The 20,089-nt window shown below is 41.0% G+C and overlaps 1 protein-coding gene across 3 annotated transcripts in view; it reads right to left on the bottom strand.

Moving 5' to 3' along the window:
- The window catches only part of GMDS (GDP-mannose 4,6-dehydratase), a 642,226-nt gene extending 633,426 nt beyond the window's left edge, over positions 1-8,800 (bottom strand). The window contains exons 1-2 of one of the 3 annotated variants that reach the window (XM_045497608.1): positions 8,438-8,544; positions 6,359-6,419 (exon numbers count right to left, since the gene is read on the bottom strand). In XM_045497608.1, coding sequence (XP_045353564.1) covers positions 6,359-6,376 — 18 coding nt within the window. In that variant the 5' untranslated portion in view covers positions 6,377-6,419; positions 8,438-8,544. Of the gene's footprint in view, positions 1-6,358; positions 6,420-8,437 lie in introns of all 3 variants that reach the window. The other 2 variants (XM_045497606.1, XM_045497607.1) reach the window with 2 other exon arrangements.
- Positions 8,801-20,089: the final 11,289 nt, after the last annotated feature.

Genomic DNA, 20,089 nt, shown 5'->3' with positions numbered 1-20,089 from the left:
AAGTTCAGGAAAGGCTGCTTCAACAGGCAAGTTGAGAACTCTACACCTTAAAGAGATCACAAAGATCCACCTTTGAGGATCACAAAGACACTTAAGTGTACTTTCAGTTCATCCAGAAATCAAGTCAGTAACTAATAAAAGCCACTCTCATTTCAGCCTTGGAGTCCAGAGGCCAAACATGGAGATGTGCAGCACTGGGTTTTCCCATGTCATGAGTAGATAAGGTAGCACTAAGTTTGGAGGCACTGACCAGCTCAGGACAGCATATGACCTTGAATGAATAGTGAATGTCTAAGGTCTCTAAAGAATGTGTTGTCCAACATAAAAAGATGTTCAACATCACTAATCATCACGGAAATGCAAATCAAAACCACAGTGAGATATCTCTTTACACCTGTCAGAATGGCTAGAATCAAAAAGACAAGAAATAGCAAGTGTTGGTGAGGATGTGGAGAAAAAGGAAGCCTTATGCACTGTTGGTGTAAATGTAAATTGATACAGCCACTGTGGAAAACAGCATGAAGGTTCTTCAAAATAGAAATAGCATATGATCCAATAATTCCACTACTGGGTACTTACCCAAAGAAAACAAAGACACTAATTTGAAAAGATATGTGCACCCCTATGTTTATTGCAGCATTATTGACAATAGCCAAGATATGGAAGCAACCTAGTGTCCATGGAGGACACTAGTATCCTAGTGTCCTAGTGGATAAGGAAGATGTAGTACATACATACATACACACACACAGGAATATTACACAGCCATTAAAAAAGGATAAGAACTTACCATTTGTGACAATATGGGTGGACCTAGAGAGTATAATACTAAGTGAAAGAAGTCAGACTGAGAAAGACAAATTCCATATGATTTCACTCATATGTGGAATCTAAAAAACAGAACAAATGAATAATCAAACAAAACGCAGAATCAGATCTGTAGATACAGGAAACTAATTGATGATTGCTAGAGGGAAGGAGGTGGGAGAATGGGCAAAATGGGTGAAGGAGAGTGGGACATACAGGCTTCCAGTTATGAAGTAAGTAACCCACAGGAATAAAAGGCACAGCACAGGGAATACAGTCAATGGTACTGTAATAGTGTTGTATGGTGACAGATGGTAGTTACACTTGAGGTCAACATAGCATAAAGTATAGACAAGTTTAATCACTATGTTATACACCTGAAACTAATGTAACATTGCGTGTCAATTATATTCAAATAAAAAAATTGAAAGAATGTGTTGTCTAAAGTTAACCTTTCTTTATTTAGTCCCTATAATCTTGTTAATTTTCCTTTATAGATCCCATACTAAAGATTCCTATTTAATTACCCTAAGCCTCACAATTTTTGCAGAATGAAAATATTTTGTTAATATAAGATGTTAAATGTTACATAAAGTTACCTTTACCTTACATATCACAACAGATTTGATTACTCTTCACATGTATATTTATTATTCAACTTTCTAGAATACTATAATATTACTACATATAGTTTCTACTCTAATATTCCTAGCTTAAAGCAGTCTCCCTTTCTTGTTAGCAGAAGACAGTGTTGATGAGTCCTAACATAATAGAAACACAAGAGTCCAGGGTGCTAATCAACACGAGCACTAATTTTCTGTGTGACCTGGGGAAATCACATTTTCTAAGTCTCCTTTCCTCCTCTACACAATAATGGTATTTAACTGTAGCTCTAAAATCCCAACATGTATACCACAGGAGTATATTTCAAATTTAGTGGTAAATATGAATACAAAAACAGTAGGAAATCTATCACACAAAACTGGGCATGTTACCTTTTTTCCCTGAAATGAACATATTCCATGTCCTTTAAACCTTAAGTTATAATAAATCATTTCACCTCCTAAACTGCAATTTGTCAAGTATATACTATCCCAATCTGCCCAGTACCCTGACGATGTCTTGCTTCTACCCAACCAAAAAGGAATACATCATTAACATTTTATTCTTATTTCTACAATCATATGCAATTCCCAGGCAAGTCTTCAGCAAGACAATAAACAACAGTAACTAAAGGTTAATTTAATTAATTTAATTTTGAGTACCTCACAGGGGATAAATGACTAAGACACTTTTTTCCTATTCTCAAGGAGTCGCAATCCTGTAAAGACATAGCATGCATGCTGTCACTCCCTCTCCCAGGCAGACATCACCAACCAATCATGGGCCTCTCCCCTGCACTAGAAAAAGCCTTGGCTCCAGGATTCCATGTAGCCATTACCAATCAAATGGGCTAGTTTTAACAGACATTATCACATTTCACTAAATCTCCCTAGAGGAGAAAGCAGGAAAAAACCTCTCTGACCTCAGCCACAGCAATTTCTTACTTGACATATTTCCAAAGGCAAGGGAATTAAAAGCAAAAATGAACTATTGGGACCTCATCAAGATAAAAAGCTTCTGCATTGCAAAGGAAACAATCAACAAAACTAAAAGGCAACCAACGGAATGGGAAAAGATATTTGCAAATGACATATCGGACAAAGGGCTAGTATCCAAAATCTATAAAGAACTCCCCAAACTCCACACCCAAAAAAATAATAATCCAGTGAAAAAATGGGCAGAAAACATGAATAGACACTTCTCTAAAGAAGACATCCAGATGGCCAACAGGCACATGAAAAGATGCTCAACATCGCTCCTCATCAGGGAAATACAAATCAAAACCACACTCAGATACCACCTCACGCCAGTCAGAGTGGCTAAAATGAACAAATCAGGAGACTATAGATGCTGGAGAGGATGTGGAAAAACGGGAACCCTCTTGCACTGTTGGTGGGAATGCAAACTGGTGTAGCTGCTCTGGAAAAGTGTGGAGGTTCCTCAAAAAATTAAAAACAGATCTACCCTATGACCCAGCAATAGCACTGCTAGGGATTTACCCAAGGGATACAGGAGTGCTGATGCATAGGGGCACTTGTACCCCAATGTTTATAGCAGCACTTTCAACAATAGCCAAATTATGGAAAGAGCCTAAATGTCCATCAACTGATGAATGGATAAAGAAGTTGTGGTTTATATATACAATGGAATACTACGTGGCAATGAGAAAGAATGAAATATGGCCTTTTGTAGCAACGTGGATGGAACTGGAGAGTGTTATGCTAAGTGAAATAAGTCATACAGAGAAAGACAGATACCATATGTTTTCATTCTTATGTGGATCCTAAGAAACTTAACAGAAGACCATGGGGGAGGGGAAGGAAAGAAAAAGTTAGAGAGGGAGGGAGCCAAACCATAAGAGACTCTTAAAAACTGAGAATAAACTGTGCTCGCTTCGGCAGCACATATACTAAAAACTGAGAATAAACTGAAGGTTGATGGGGGGATGGGAGGGAGGGGAAGGTGGGTGAGGGGTATTGAGGAGGGCACCTGTTGGGATGAGCACTGGGTGTTGTATGTTAACCAATTTGACAATACATTTCATATTAAATAAATAAATAAATAAATAAATAAACAAATAAATAAATAAAATCTCCATCTCCATAAGTGATGATTCTGATACCTATATTGGAATGTAGAAATTTGTGGGAAACTGAATATGCATCAGAAAGTAAAACCAAAAGAGGTAGTATCCCCTTCATCTATTATAATTCAATTGAAGCATTAATTAAAAAGAGTTAAGGAAAATTGTGGGGAGAATGGTACTTCCTGCCAATTCTCAATTATTATTTTCTAATGTGCTAAATTAACCCTTCAATGAAGAAAAGGAAGCCTGCAAAAGCCACCCGAGTCCAGGGAATTAGGTTATCCATTTAACATGTTTTCTTTAAAGGCCAGGATTGTTTCATGGAAGCTAGAGTATGCTCAAATGAAACAAAATCAGTGAAAATAAAAAATAAGCCATAAAAAAAAATTCTGAAACAAAATATGACTTAAAGAATCTGACCTTGATAACCCAAAGGGACCAAAAGTTTCTTTGTTGTCTTCCAAACACAGACAAGTTAACTCCTCTTGACTATTTAAAGATAATTGCTTTCTCTTCCATCTGTCATGATGCAGAAATCTGGAACCTTGAATAGGTACTTGCTTAAATGTTTGGCCAGATCTAAACCACTTCCCAAAGAAAATCTAGACCAACTTACAAGTGAGAAGGACCTCACCATGTCAAATTCTTCCACTTTTAAAACACCAACATTAAACTGACAATCAACATACCTGACAAAGTAATCTACAGCTCCAACTTGCCTGCTCTCTTGGCAGGGACCAGCTTGAAATAACAGATGTTAGAAAAGTATATGTTTAAAAAAGGGAAAAATTCACAAACACTAACCATTCAATTATCTAAGTCTCTATCAAAAAAGTGTGCCTTTGTCATCCAATAGGGAGTAATAAAAGTGTCCCAGGGAGATGAGTGTCTTCTTTAAAAAACTACTATCAAGCATATTGTGCATCATGTTGTTCTGTTGTTTAAAAGTTGTTTCTCTAGGGGCACCTGGGTGGTTGAGTTGGTTAAGCAGCTGACTCTTGACTTCGGCTCAGGTTATGATCTCATGGTTCGTGACATCAAGCCCCACATCAGGCTCTGTGCGGACAGTGCAGAGCTTACTTGGGATTCTCTCTTTCCCTCTCTCTGTGCCCTTCCCCTGCTTGTGCACATGCTCCCTCCCTCTCTCTCTCTCAAAATAAATAAACATTTTTTTAAGTTATTTCTCTAAGAGTGTAATACTAATAAAAAGTTTCACTCACCTATCATTCACCTATCACTTTGTCTTGACTATAAGGAACCTCAAAGTTGAATCTTACGTCCACCTTGACAGCAGCCACCTCTTAGTTTTGGGTTTTGGTACACTACCTCCACCTTTCTATTGCCTTCACTGCAGACTCCTGTTTTTTGGTTTTGGGGTGCTGGGGCTTTTTTTCTTTTCATTCTTTTTATGATGGTCCAATGATGTGTTTTTTTATTGATGCCACCTCAGAATCTTTTTGGAAATGAGCAAGGGTATAACTAATTTATAAGTTAAATTCCCTCTGTTATTATTGTATCTGTGCTCACTGTCCCCAAACCCTCCCCTCTCTGCACTCCTATGCATGCTGTTCACCCCAATATAGTCCCTGCTATTTCTAGCATTCAACAACTTCTCCCAGAATCCTGAGGTTAGATAAACCACTCATTTGGCCCCTAACATACTTATACAACACTACTTTTTTCATGTGCATTGTCTTAAGTTCTTCAAAGACTGTGAAATCCCAGTGGGCAATGAGTAAATTTAAATATCTTTATACTCCCACCAGCATCAAAACAAGCATTGTACCTTGCAGACATGGAACAAAGATGTGTTGTTAATGAGAAGAGTAAGTCAACATTTTTGAAAGCCCGCTAACTAAAACTATGTGGGAGATAACATGCTGAAAAGGTTTCTATCTTGAAGCAGTTCACCAACCAAAGAACCAAGATATGTAAATTACCTATAAAGCCAATGGGGGGGGGGCAGGGTGCATATATGTAAACACAAAGAAAGTTCATGGAATGGCTGCATTTGGCAGGATTACTTGGAGTGCACATAGGCTTTTAGGAGAGTGAAAAGGAGTACAACGTGTGAGGGCATTCAGCCACAAAATGACTCCAACGAGGTACAAAGAGACAGTATTCACACAACAGCAAGAACAGTTCCACCCATATATGTAGTAAAGAACCACAAGCACAATTAAGACAATCAATGGAGGTGAGCTTTGGGGATGACTGGTAGAGGGCCTAGAGGCAGCAATGCAAAGCCAGAGCCTGTTTTTCTTTAAGGTGATTCAATGAGATAAAAACTTGAGAAAATGATTCACAACTACTGTATTAAGAATAGACAGGAGGACTGAAGCTAGACTATGAAGCCTGATGATAAATACTAGAGATGATAAATAGCAGACAGGGCACCATGGCTATCTGCATTCATTCTCAAGTGGGAATTTGGGACAACCCGTTTAAGAGCCCATCATGGCACAATGACACGAATGCCCTAAGGACAATGGTGTCTGCCTCATCTTCTTGAATCTGAGACTTCTTAGAGTAAAACAATCTCTCTTTCTCCCTCACTCTCTAACACACACACACACACACACACACACACACACAGAACTGTATTTTAATTGTGTGTAGCTTACCACAGAAGTGTGTTAACAAAATGGGTCTAAGCAACTTCTCGATTCAAATCTCAGCTCTGACACTCATTGGCTGTGCATTCCCAGGGAACATTCTTAGCCTTACTTAGGTAGGTGTAAATTGGGAATAAAAATTGTATCTGCCTCTAAGGTAGGGATATAAAATGTTTGGCAGAGTGGCTCAGTAAGCTCTCACTGAATATTATTTTTAAAATGAATAATAACGTATAGATTTTCAGACCTCTGGTATTAACTCCATAGTCCTCTGGAGATCCTTAATACCCAGGTAGGGAGTCACTGTCCTAGAAGATAAATGCAAAGTATAGCAGGGCATTAAATTCCATTAACAAGGACTTACATGGCAATACAGAGTTCAACATTGTGCCAGGGGCTATGGAAGCCAACACAACAACCCAACATGGAAAGGAATAATGCAGAGGGTGAATGTTGGAGGAAAGCTTAAAATGCTGGTGCTGAGAGTAAAAGGAGCCTGAAACTCAAGCAGGAGTTTAAAGTCAGAAATGAAGTGATGAACCAAAAGTGTCTGGCCAGGGCATAGCATGCTGAACACATGTATAAGAAAGACTCCCCTGTGGCAGCCTACAGGACAAACTACAGTGGGGGCCACTTCTGCTCCTCCTTTGTCACTCAGTACCAACCAGATGACTGTGTTCAAAGCTCTCAACAAGGTTTTATTTCTAACCTGCATTGATTCACAGTGTTGGTCACTCAAATAGGTATAAGCCATACCAACAGAGTTACATTAACAGCCTAACTAATTTCTTAATGGTACTAAAAAAAAAAAAAAAAAATCTCTACCTTCAAGAGTTCATATAAGCTTAGTAAACATTTGACCTTCAGATCTAGTATAAGAAATTGGAAGAGTCCTCAGCATTAGAGGGAAAAAAAAAGTATGTAGGCCATGACCTGGAAGCATATGGGCCCTTGACTAATTTAATGGTTCACTTCCTCAACCTCAAATCCTTGTCCTACACACCTCTTCAACCAGTTTTCAAACAGTTGTTTACTGTAATTACCTTAAACAAAGTAAGATGCATGAATAATCAGAAACTAATCAGATATCCAGTAGTTAAAATTGTCTAATATTCTTTGACTCTACATCTGGCCAATTCCAACTTCTTTTCTAATGCTAGAGTGCTTTGTGAGAAGAGTTTGAATCTGAATTAGACACTTCTAGTTGTTTGATTTCAGCAAATCAAACCCCCATGCCTCACTTTCCACATCGGTAAAGTGAAGGTTAAAAAAAAAAAATCCCCTTCAAAGAGTACTTGTAAAAACTAAATGAGTTAATATTAGTCAAGTGATCGATACATAATAAACACAACATTTATTAGCTATTATTATCATCTTCATTACAGAGTAATATTAGCCACTAACAGGAAATCTCCAGAAATACTATCTACAAAAATACATGAGCAAAATTATTCCATCACCAATGAATCTCACACAGCACAGCCTGGTTAGATACAGTGGTCGGGTCCTACCTGTTGCAACATCTCTAAGAGATGACTGTCAGGAACAGTCACGCTCAGTCTGCACATGGGGGTTCCAACATGCAGGACAGCTCCTCATGATTATCTCACTCAAGGAACTCCTTTTATTTGAAAATAGAACCCTAGCCTAACTTTTGGACCAGTCTGTCACATACACTTCAAATGTGTTAACATGAATCTCAGGAGTTTGTGTACTTAAAAAGGTTTTGTGAGGTGTACTCCCCAAACAAAAACATTTCCTGGTCTGTGGACCCACGGCACTACTTTCTTTTATTTTGTCTTTTCGTCTGGAAATCTGGTTGGGGGGAACGAAAAGAGCAAGAACTCCCCTGCTTCCCAAGCATTAGCAGGTAAGTGGCCTTGGCCCTTACACGGAAATACAGCAAGTTGACTCCACACACACACACACACACTCTCACGGAAAACCAGTCCCTTTCCCTCCTCCAGCACTAGGATCTCTAAAGAACTGAATTGGAAGTGCACCCTAGAGGGCTTGGAAAAACAAGCGCTCCAGTCGCCGGCAGGACAGGTGAGAGAGCGTAATCTTGCTCAGGTTTGAGGACCACATCCCAAGTAGAACACACGCCCCCACGCCCCCCAAGGTAAGCCTAGAAGCATCCAATGTATCCAGGACACTCTCCATAAGACACATCTTGTCTCCGAGCTCTACGACAAGCCACATCGGAAACCTTCCGGGATGCCCAGAAGGCTGTTCCTGGAAACGCGGGCAGCCCCGAGCGCGGGGCAAGGCGTACATGTGCCCCGGCAGCAGCAGGCCCGGCTCAAACCCCCTCCTCGGCACTCACCTGGCCCGTGATGCCAGTGATGAGCGCCACCTTCCTGGGCTTGCCCATCTCGCCGTCCCCGGAGCCCCGAGCGCTGGGGCAGCGTACCGCCGCGTGTGCCATGTCGCTACGGGCGTGCGGCAGAAGGCTGGGCGGAGCGGAGGCCAGTGGAGCGGAGGCAGCGGCGCCTAAGGGACGTGGGGGTGTGCCCGCGCGCAAGTCTCCTCGCCCAGGCTGCAAGGAACTAGCGCACCGCGCGGCCCGCCGCCACAATCTGACAGGGGCGCTGGGGAGGCCGGGCGGGGAGGGCCGGGGGCGGGCCGAGGCGGGCCGAGGCGGGCCCCACTGCCGGGCGGCGGGGCTGCGGCCTGGCGGGCGCCGCGTCATTCGCGTCAGCCCGCGACGCTCCCTCTGCGCCCGCGGCAGGCCCCGCCCCCCGCCGACGGCCGCAGCGCTACGCCACGCCCCCTCCGCTGCTGGCCGCGCGGGCTCCGGGGGTGGGGTGGGGCGCCGGAGGGGCGGGCTGGCCGCTGTGCTGTGTCTGCTCTGTCCGGGTGTGATAGGCAGCTTCAGGAAGGGAACTGTTACCGGGTCTTTACGCCTGGCCAGTCCCTTGGCAAGGCCTGGCGTGGAGAGGTCGGGCCGTCAGTGGCCTAGACTTCACCATGTTACCCTCCTTGGAACCCCTATCTCTTGTCCTCCGCCCCTCTGAATCTCCCCGGAATGCTAATAGTTCCAGAGGATGCTGAGAGAAAGTATGGACTGACCTTTAAGTGAGGAGAAACCCTTGAATTCCAAATCTAGGCGTCACAGGGCCTGGGGCCATTAGCTTTGATAAATAATTTATGGAAACCTGTTGCAATGCCTTTTGATGAGTTTGGTTTTATGTGTACTGAAAGCACTAGCGTTACAAGGACCCTAAATGGTGTCACAGATGTGAGTTAAGACTAACCTCACCTGTATCCTGGCTTTCTGGCTCTTCTCATATTTCCCTGAAGCTTGGAACCAGGCACAAAGTTCCAAGTAACTGGATTCAAAGTATTCTAGTTCAGAGGTCTGGCAGAGTACAAGTAAGTCTGGCCTCACTCATGTGCAACTTAAGGAAATGTTGAAAAGACTGCAAGGTCCTATAAACCTAGACATGGCCAATTTCAAAAAATAACAATTCAAATGCAAGGTGGGGTCCTAGCTACATGTCTGCTGAATTGGCTTCCACATGGCAGCCGCACATTGGGCAGAGAGAAGAGCAGAGGTGACTCACACACTGGGAGGGCAGCAGGTGTGTGTACCTAAGCAGTTAGCTGGAATCCACAGAAGAGACAAAAACTTCCCTGTCTCCACTGCTCTGCTTATCTGCAGCTATTCCTCTCTGCAGTAAATCACCTCGGATCATCACTCCAAATCACAAAGTGAGTGACTAGAGAGTCCCCAACCTATCATGCAAGTTATTACAGACCTCAAATCCCCAAATCAGAAAAACTCAGGTTTAAAATAAAAATCTGTTTGGGGCAGCTGGGTGGCTCAGTCGGTCGAGCGTCCAACTTTGGCTCAGGTCATGATCTCGCCGTTCCTGAGTTGGAGTCCCGCATCAGGCTCTGTGCTGACAGCTCAGAGCCTGGGGCCTGTTTCAGATTCTGTGTTTCCCTCTCTGTCTCTGCCCCTGCCCCTCATGCTCTGTTCTGTCCCTCAAAAATAAATAAACATTAAAAAAATTAAAATTAAAATCTGTTTGTCCCCTAAGCTCCTCAGGAATACTCCTTATCTTTATAGATAGACTTGTCTTTGGTTTCACACTTTGTCCCTCATCTGTCTATTCTATACATAGAACTGAATAAATGTGTATTACATGCAATAGTAGAAGGCTGCCTCTGAATGGTTAATGAAGAGGCCCTGATGCACAAGATAGTGAACACTTTCATTTAGGGGAACTTACTATAAGCAAGAAATGTCTTTGAAATCTACTAAATTATCTTGAAAACTTATGTTTGTTTTAATATAAATATACTTTCAAATACATTATTTAACATTTTCCCCAAAATTGCTGAAAAAAAAAAAAATGGTTACTCAGAGAGGACCTACCAAGTTTATCCTGCAGCTGTGAGACCTCCTATCACACCACTGAATACTGAACATTTGCCTTTTCTAGTATGACAGTAGAAGTATAACAATAGAAGACCCATAGAAAATTGATGATGTTGTAGGTCCTATAAATAAAATAATTACAAAATATTGAGGGAAATGGTAGTTCTGAGACACAGTGAAAGGTTGAAAAGTGAAGGATATTTCCCTAGAAAACTTCTCTGAAGAAAGGTGGTAGGGCTGTATGTTGGTTTCCTGGGACTGCCACAACAAAGTACCACAGACTGGGTGGCTTAAATAATACAAATTTATTTCCTCACAATTCTGAAAATCCCAAATAAGGGATTGTCAGGGTTAGTTTCTTCTACAGTTTCTCTTTTAGCTTTTTATGGCCATCTTCATGTTCACATAGCATTCTCCCTGTACATGTATCTGTGTCTAAATTTTCTCCTCTTATAAGGACACCACTCATACTGGATTAGGGCCCACTCAATATGACCTCATGTTAGCTTAACTACCTCTGCCATGTCCCTATTTCTAAATTAAGTCATGTGCTAAAGTACTGGCAGGGAGGTTGTCTGCAACATAAAATTGAGGGGAGGGGAGGACACAATTCAACCCCATAACAAGTCCTGTCAACTCAAAACAAATCTCTGAGGAGGATGTGCTACTTAGTGGATAGTAATAGCTCTGAGTTCAGAGGAGGTATTCACTGGCTGATTTGGCTCCTGGTGAGAGCTCTCCATCTGGATAATCAAGGACCATCTTCTTGCTGTGTCCTACATGGTGAAGAGAGAGACATCATCTCTCTCCTGTCTCTACTTATAAGGGAAATAATCTCATCATGAGATCTTCACCCTCATGATGTAATTACCTCCCAAAGGCCCCGTCTTCAAATACCATCATATGGTGAGTTAGGGCTTTACCATATGAATATTGGGAGGATTCAATTCGGTTCACAGCATCAACCATTCTATACTTAATACTTAATATGCTTAATAAGTATAATTAATATGCTTACTATGCTTAATAAGTATATTTAGTACTCAATACTTAATATGCTGAATAAGTTTTTTCACATCTTTATTACTTGACATTGAGTAGACGTGAAGTATTCAAAAATAAGACCTCTGCTTTCACCTCCAAACTATCTCTTCTTTTTTAATCGTTCTTTCCTTTGCTTTTAACCTATGGAACATTTGTAATATTCTTTCACCATACATCAGGTTAGAAAACCAATGATAATGACTAGAATGTATTAAGTGAGCAGTAAGATGTGCCAAGCACTATGCTATATCTCATTCATAATGGTCTCTATTTGATAGAAAATGGGGACCAGAAAGGTTAATAAACTTGCCTAAGGTCACATAGCTAGTGGCTGGTTATGGTAAATATCATGATTGACACTTTCAATCCCCATTCCATTTACTATCTGTAAAAATTGAAGTGTTAAAGCCCACATTTCCCAGATCATTTTGCATCTGATATTTTGGAAGCAAATTGTGTTCACAGCAATCAGACGTGTTCCCCCTCCATCTGGTAGGTTGAGGTAAAACAAAGGCCATCTTTCTACTTCTAGTCAAACTAACCTCAGAATTTTGGCAACTAGACCCCAAGTTTGGGTCTAGTCACACAAGTTTCATGAGTACAACAGCCAGTAGGGTGGCAGCAGCAGCAGTTTCCTAAATTCTAGCTTGGAGCTATGGTGGTATGCCCTTGGTATCAACAGCCCAACGATGGTTCCCTGGCTTCTGTTCCTCCATCCCTTACAAAGAAGTGTTTGTTTGTTTTTGAAAGTTTATTTCTTTATTTTGAGAGGGGGGAGGGGCAGAGAAAGAGGGAGAGAGAGAATCCCAAGCAGTCTTTGAACTGATAGTGCAGAGCCTGACATGGAGCTCAAACCCGCAAGCTGTGAGATCATGACCTGAGCCAAAACCAAGAGTCAGACACTTAACTGACTGAGCCACCCAAGCACTTACCACCCTTACAAAAGAAGTTTTTGTTTTTGTTTATTATGTAATTACTGATCCAGAACGCTGCTTTTATTTCCAATGAAATATCCCAATTTTCCCTTCATGCCTTTTTTATTAAATTATGGGGAAAAATGGAAATAAGATTCTTGTTTATTTTCTAATAGTACTACTGCTCCATTTGTTCCCTTTCTATATGGGTGAAGAAGAACATGCAACTTGCTGAAGACCTCCAGTCAGTAATCCAGAGGCTGTCAGTGTTTGGGCCAATTAAGTCAGTCACCTTCTGTGGACGACAAAGTGCTAGCATGGTGTTCGAAGACCTGACTTCAGCTTGTAATTCTGTGAATGCTTTTCAAAGCAGGACCCCAGGCATGATGTTTAAGTGTTCCTGGCAACAGCGTTTCATGTCAAAAGATGTAAGACTCGCTATGACTCAAAAAAGTTTTTAACTGAAGTTTTTATTGAGATAATTGTACAATTCAAATATATTTGTAAGAAATAACACAGTGTTATCCCATGTACCCTTTACCCAATTTCCCTCTTTGTCACCTCCTCAGAAATTGCAGTGCAGTATTATAAGCAAGATATTGACATTTATACAATTCACTGGTCTTATTCAGATTTCCCCCATTGTACTCATTTGTGCATGTGTCTGTGTTAGTGTGTGTGTTTATACAATGCCTTTTATCACACATGTTGGTTCATTCATCAACCACCAAAGTCAAAGTACTGAGTAGTTCTGACATGGATGCCTCATGTTGCCCTTTTACATCACCACCCCTAATCCCCGGAAACTAATCTGTCCTACACTTCCAAAGTTTTGTCATTTCAAAAAGTATCATACATGGAATAATACAGCTTGTAATCATCGGGAATTGTTTTTTTTTTTCACTCAGTTTAAGTCTCCTGGAGATGCATCCAAGATGTGTGTATCAATAGTTTATTTGGTGTTCTTATTGTCGAGAATTATTTCATGGTATAGATGTACCATAGTTTGTTTTGCCACTTACCTATTGAAGGATATGTGGGCTGTTTCCAGTTTGGGGTTGCTACATATAAAGCTACTGTAAGCATTCATGTACAGGTTTCTGTGTGAATATAGTTTTCATTTTGCCCAAGAGTCCAATTGTTGCACTGTATGCTTGTTTACTTTAAAAAAAAAAAAATGCCAAACTTGGTCTTTGCAAAGAGTTTGTAAACAAAATTTCTTGCACTAACTCTTTTTCTGCTTGAAATATCTAGGGTAGTGTCTGTGTCCCACTCTACACACTGACTGACACAGCAGTAGAGACAAGACACAAAATCCAGACTCAGGGCTTGTAACCAAAACTGAAAGACTAATGAAATGGTTACTTGTGTGTGAATACGATTGAAAGAGAAGCATTGTAGTAGGGAAAACATACAAGGGAGAAGTGGAGACCATTTTTCCTTTTTACCTTACCTCTACTTCAGGATTTATACCAGTTTTCTAGTTTAGGAAGCAAGCAGAATAGAAGTAGTGACTTTTTACGTTAGATCTTATAAAATCCAACTCTATTGGAGATGGGACAACTTATGATCTCTGTTTTCCACCATGTTTCTCTTTGGAATAATACTAAATTGTGTCAGTCTCCTTTCTTAGAATTCACGGCAAAAGCAACAGAGTTTTAGAAACAGAACTGGAAGGTGACGAGATAGCTCTGAAGCTTGTAAGGACTTCCTGAAATCTGTCACCTCACTTTGGGATTATTCCATTCTACTGATGAAATCACACTACGGCAATTTTTTGGACTGTGTTTTTAGAAAAGGGAAAGGATTTCAAAATAACTGAAGACATGTATTTATCATATCCTCACTCTTGTAATTTTCTATCACATAGCTCTCTGTCTTCAGGCAAATGAGTATTAGAAGTATGAGTTCCAGGGGCGCCTGGGTGGCTCAGTCGGTTAAGCGTCCGACTTCAACTCAGGTCATGATCTCGCGGTCCATGAGTTCAAGCCCCGCGTCAGGCTCTGTGCTGACAGCTCAGAGCCTGGAGCCTGTTTCAGATTCTGTGTCTCCCTCTCTCTCTGACCCTCCCCTCTGCTCTGTCTCTCTCTGTCTCAAAAATAAATAAACGTTAAAAAAAAAAAAAAAGAAGTATGAGTTCTGGGCCCTGGATGTACCTCTGTCTCTAATAGAGCATGTGTGCCTAGACATATTGTCTCTACCTCCTTTGCTTTTTAATTTCCAATTTTTTTAGTTGGACTAATAGTTTTCAAGCTAGAAGAGCTATTTATTGAGAAAGTTTTCCACCCTGGTAATCTGAGTTTCCTAATTCACGAAACCCCAGGATCAGAGCCTTGGGATCATTGCTGTACTGTCTAATTAGAAACTCCACTCGATGCATACAACACTGTTTTTACATTAGTGGCATCAAACACGGGAGGAAAGTATGTAAAGCTTTAAGTCTTCCTTGGCTTCTATTTTCAGCATTCTCCTCTCTGGATTTGAGAATGCATATATGCTTACTACTCTCTTTATGATATTTCCTAAAGACTTGCTCAATAAAAAGTGAATCTCCAATAACACAAAACACTAAAGATGAGGTAATACATTATTCCTTCAATTAGATGATGGAATAAAACACCTTTGACTGCCCATGGATAATTTCCAGTTCCTGACTACTAGTCTGATCCTTATAATATGTCAAAATTGCCTCAAGGTTAAAATATAGGCCTCATTTTTAATTCTATCTTTTTTTTAAATGTTTATTTATTTTTGAGAGAGAGAGAGAGAGAGTGGGGGAGGGGCCAAGACAGAGGGAAACACAGAATCTGAAGCAGGCTCCAGGCCCTGAGCTGTCAGCATAGAGCCCAATGTGGGGCTTGAACCCATGAACCATGAGATCATGACTTGAGCCAAAGTCGGATGCTTAACCAACTGAGCCATCTAGGTGCCCCTCTAATTCTAAGCATTCTAATTCCAGAGAAACTTTATCCTTTTATAATTACATGTTTAACATATTCAAGATGCTGTCATAAATGTCAAACTCAAACAGAGCCCATTTCAACTAGTAACGGCTTTCCATCTTCCTTCTAGTACCTATATGACTAGTAAAGGGCCTGGCTATGAGCCTAATATATACAGGTAACAGATGAATGCTAGGGATTATAGCGGCAAGCACCACAAATCCTATGCATTAGAAAATTTGCTATACCTCCTTAGAGGAATGACAAAGAGAAGGTAAAAAAATTTCTTTCAATGTTTATTTTGAGAGAGAGAGAGAGAGAGAGAGTGCAAGCAGGGGAGGGGCAGAGAGAGAGGGAGACACAGAATCCGAAGCAGTCTTCCAGGCTCCAAGCTGTCAGCACAGAGCCCAATGCAGGGCTCAAACTCAAAAATTATGAGATCATGACCTGAGCCAAAGTCAGATGGTTAACGGACTGAACCACCTAGGTGCCCCACGGCAAAGAGAATTTTTTATCCTAATGAATTTTTTTTAATGGTCTCCTCCTTCTCACCAAGAGGGAAATTCTTCAATCTCTGGGAGGCAAGCCTTAAGGATGCCTCACTCTAGGATAGAAGGAGAGCTAAAGAGCATTTGGATTCTGTCCCACATTGTGTCCTAATTATTAGTGAGAAGACTCACTGCTGATGTGATAGTAGTTGAGACCATTAAATAATCCTCAGATGCAGATCAGGGGTAATTTGTCCCAAGTTCTCAAAGCAAAGTGTAAGCCCCTAAAAAGTCAACTGCTCCTCCAGGAACCTCACTGAAGAGCAGTAAGCACTGATAAGGACATAGCCTTCAGCTGCCAGCAAGCAGTGGAGATAGTTGAGGCAAAATCAGTATCATCTGTGGTCTTGGCACGATGAGTATGGCAGCAGGTAATCATTATGGCAGAGATTATGGTTTGACTTCAAACATAAAAAGTATTCAGCAAGTGTTCAGGGAAAGGAGCACCAGGGGGTGCATGTTGATTAATCTGAATCATCATAATTCCATTCTTAGTTAATTCCATAGTTAGTGAAGGATTGCCACAGGCAAGTAATACAACTCTACCCAACAAGATGTGATGGGTATAATTGTTCTTCTGTTGAGTCCCCCTCTCCCCACCTCCATGGGAGATATCCTCAGGTTAGTATTGGTGGTATTCTACCTTTCCTGGAAGAGACCCAACCAAATCTTGCCTGATTACTGCATGCAACAAACTGCAATTTGTTGTGTGTGTCAGTAGTTTGAGCAGGGTTCTTCTGGGCAGTCCCGCACTTTGTGATATCATCTGGGGTCACTCACTGGTGTTGAGATGACGGCTAGTATGGCCTAAAGGGTCCAAAAAGTCTTCACTCACAGTCTGGTGCCTTATCAGGGAAGGCTGGAAGGCTGACATCAGCAGAGAGTTCAGATGGCCAGGACATTCTCTACATCTGGCCTCTCTATGTGGTCTCTATACATGGTTCTTCCAACATGGTAAACATCTTACACAGTGGTTCAGGTCTAACAAGAGTATGGGTTCTAAAAGACCTAGGAAGAAACCTCAAGACTCATTTTGATGGCCTTGAAGTCTCAGAATATCATTTCTATCACATTCTATTGGTCAAAGCAAAACAACTGAGTAAGCCCAGCCCAGAGTCAAGTGAAGGGAGTTAGATTCCACCTCTTGATGTGAGAAGCAGCATGAATGTGCAAAGAGGAATTGATGGCAGCCCTCTTTGGAAACTGTCCACTTCAGGTCATCCTTGGGCCATTCAATTCACATCCCTTTCTCAGGCAAAATACACTCACTCCATGTGTTAGTTTTATATTGCCGTGTAGCAAATTAACACAAACTTAGCTCTGAAAACAATACACATTTACTATCTCACAGCTTCTGTGCTTAGGAGTCTGTGACCAACTTGCCTGGGTTCTCTGCTCAGGGTCTCACATGACTGTAACCAAGGTGTCAACTGGACCATGTTATCATCTGGAGGGTTGACAGGGGAAGAAACTGCTTCCAAGTGTTTTAGGTGGGTGGCAGAATTCATTTACTTGTGATGTATGACTGACAACCCTGGTTTTTTTCTGGCTGTCAGAAGAAGCCAACCTCAATCCTGAGAGATATCTTGCAGTTCCTTGCTTTGTGGGCTTCCTCAGTGAGACTGCTCACTTCTTTAAGCCAGCAAGAAGAACCTCTCACTTCAGTATGCTAGAATGGAGTCTTATTTATACATAACCTAAACATCTCATCACCTTTACCATATTCTGTTGATTAGAAGCAAGTCACAGATCCCACCCTCACTCAAGGGAAGGGAATTCCATGAAGTCATAAATATCGGGAGATGGACATTATTGACCACAGTGTCTGTCTACAACCCTCTCTCTTTGGAGGCCCCAAAATTTGGTGTCTTAAACAAAAAAGTTATTATTTGCTTTTGAATGGGCTCTGATGGAAAGTTTTTACTTAAGATCACTTTTCTGGTTGCAGTCAAATGGCATATGGGACTGGAATCATCTGAAGGCTTAATGGTCTAGAAGTCTAAGATGGCTTCTTCAATCACATGTTTCATGCCTGGTTGGGGTAACTAGCATGCTAGAGCCTGGCTGGGCATTTCTGTCTCTCCATGTAGCCTCTCTATGTGGCTACCTTGAGCTTCCTCACACTGTGAGAGTCTCAGAGTAGTCAGACTCATTGCATGGCAGCTAGTTTCACAAAAGTGAACATTTCAAGAATCCCATGCAGAAGCTGCAAGATTTTGTATGATGTAGGCTCATGCAGGAGCCATGCAGGGTAACTTCTGTCACATTCTATTGAAGAAAAGCAAGTTGTAAGAGTTATAAGGCCAGTCCAGATTCAAGGGGTAGGGACTACACCAGAGCATGAATACTCAGAGTCATGGCTCAGTCAGAGAACCATTTGTAGAGACTAACTATTAAAACCTAAAATATGGCAACCTGGAAAATCAGCATAATTACTTTACATTGTTCCAAAAACTTTCTTTCACAGGCATATCACCTACATCCTGTCCAGATTCCAGATATAATTTTGACTAAGCAACCAATGCCATGTAGGTGCATTATCCTCTAGTTATTTAATGACCAGGCATCAAACACACATAGTCACCCTGAAACTGTCTAACTATGGCAAGCTATGGATATGCCATCATCCATTAGCTTGGATAGCTTGATGGAGTCTTATACAAGACTAAGACATCAGAAAGATCTGCTGAGAACTTCTGGAAAGGGTTTTCCTCCTGAAAAGAAATAGGTGAGGAAAAACTCATCTTTCTGCTTTTGAGGATTGTGATGTGAAGGCTTGATGCCTAGAGTTGCAGTAGCTATCTTGTGATTATGAAAAGGAAGTCAAAATTGTAGAGAAGCAACTGAAAACTGCTGAGCAACTGTAGTAACCAATCCTGAAACTTCTTAGCTCCAGGCTTGTTGTTATGTGAGATGGAAAGTTCCTTATCCTATAAACTACTTTAAATGAGTGTTCTGTTACTTACAACTCAATGTATTCTTATTAATACATATCTTCAGGCCACCAAATAGTGGAAAGGAAAGGAATATAGTGCAGAAAAACTTTAATGGCCACTAGGGCATACTGCCAAAGAAAGTTGAGCCTTTGGAGCTCACTGGTTGGGAACCTACCCATTTGACTATTCTTCCTGAGGCAGTGTCCTGAGAGAACAAGTTTGTTGTCTTGTTTCCTTAGAGATTTTTTTTTAACCCTTTCTAATCCTTAATTATTCTCCCCTTTTCTAAGACTGGCTTCATGCTGGAAAAACAAGATTATATTTTAGGAAATGTATCCTTAATTATAAAAAAAACCTGGTGTTGCCTCCATCTGTTCCACAGATTATTACTAACTGCAGAATTAGAATCAAATGACCTTTTGTGGCCAGAATATCAGTCTCTTAGCGCCTTAACCAAGTACCACACACTTGGTGGCTTAACACAAATTTATTTTCTCACAGTTCTAGAAGTATCTAGAAGTATGTTCTAGAGGCTAGAAGTATGAAATTAAGGTGTCATCATAGCCATGTTTTTTCTGAAGGCTCTAGGTGAGGATCTTCCCTTGCCTCTGCCTAGCTTCTGATAGTTACCAGCAATCCTTGGGGTTCCTTGGCTTGAAGATAGAGTACTCCAGTGTCTGTCTCTACAATCACTTGATGTTCTCCCTGTGTGTGTCTGTGTCCAGATTTCTTTCTTTCTTTTTTTTTTTTAAGGACAGTTATACTGGATTTAGGGTCCATTCGATTCCAGTTTGACCTCATCTTAACTGAATTATATCTGCAAAGACCCTGCTACCAAATAAAGTCACAGTCCCAGGACCTTTGAACATGTCTTTTGAGGGGGTGCAATTAAATCCACAAAAAGTACTGGTGATGAGTCTATTAAAGAACTCATGTGATACTGAGCATCATCCTTAATTGGAAGATTCTAATGAAGTGTTGGCAGCACAAAAGATAACAGCATAAGGGCAGATTTGGAACAACTGAAATTATTTTATTTTTTTATATAAAGCTTGTCTATTTATTTATTTATTTATTTATTTTGTGAGAAAGAGACAGACAGAGACAGAGCTGGGGATAGACAGAGGGAGGGAGAGAGAGGGAATACAAGCAGACTCCACACCTGTGTGAAGCCTGATGCAGGTTCAATCTCCTGAACCATGAGATC

The sequence above is a fragment of the Leopardus geoffroyi genome, chromosome B2 (genome assembly GCF_018350155.1).
Source record: "Leopardus geoffroyi isolate Oge1 chromosome B2, O.geoffroyi_Oge1_pat1.0, whole genome shotgun sequence".
In the NCBI taxonomy this organism is placed as follows: domain Eukaryota; kingdom Metazoa; phylum Chordata; class Mammalia; order Carnivora; family Felidae; genus Leopardus; species Leopardus geoffroyi.
Note: the sequence above shows the minus strand (reverse complement) of the source record. Positions and strands in the feature narration are given on the sequence as shown.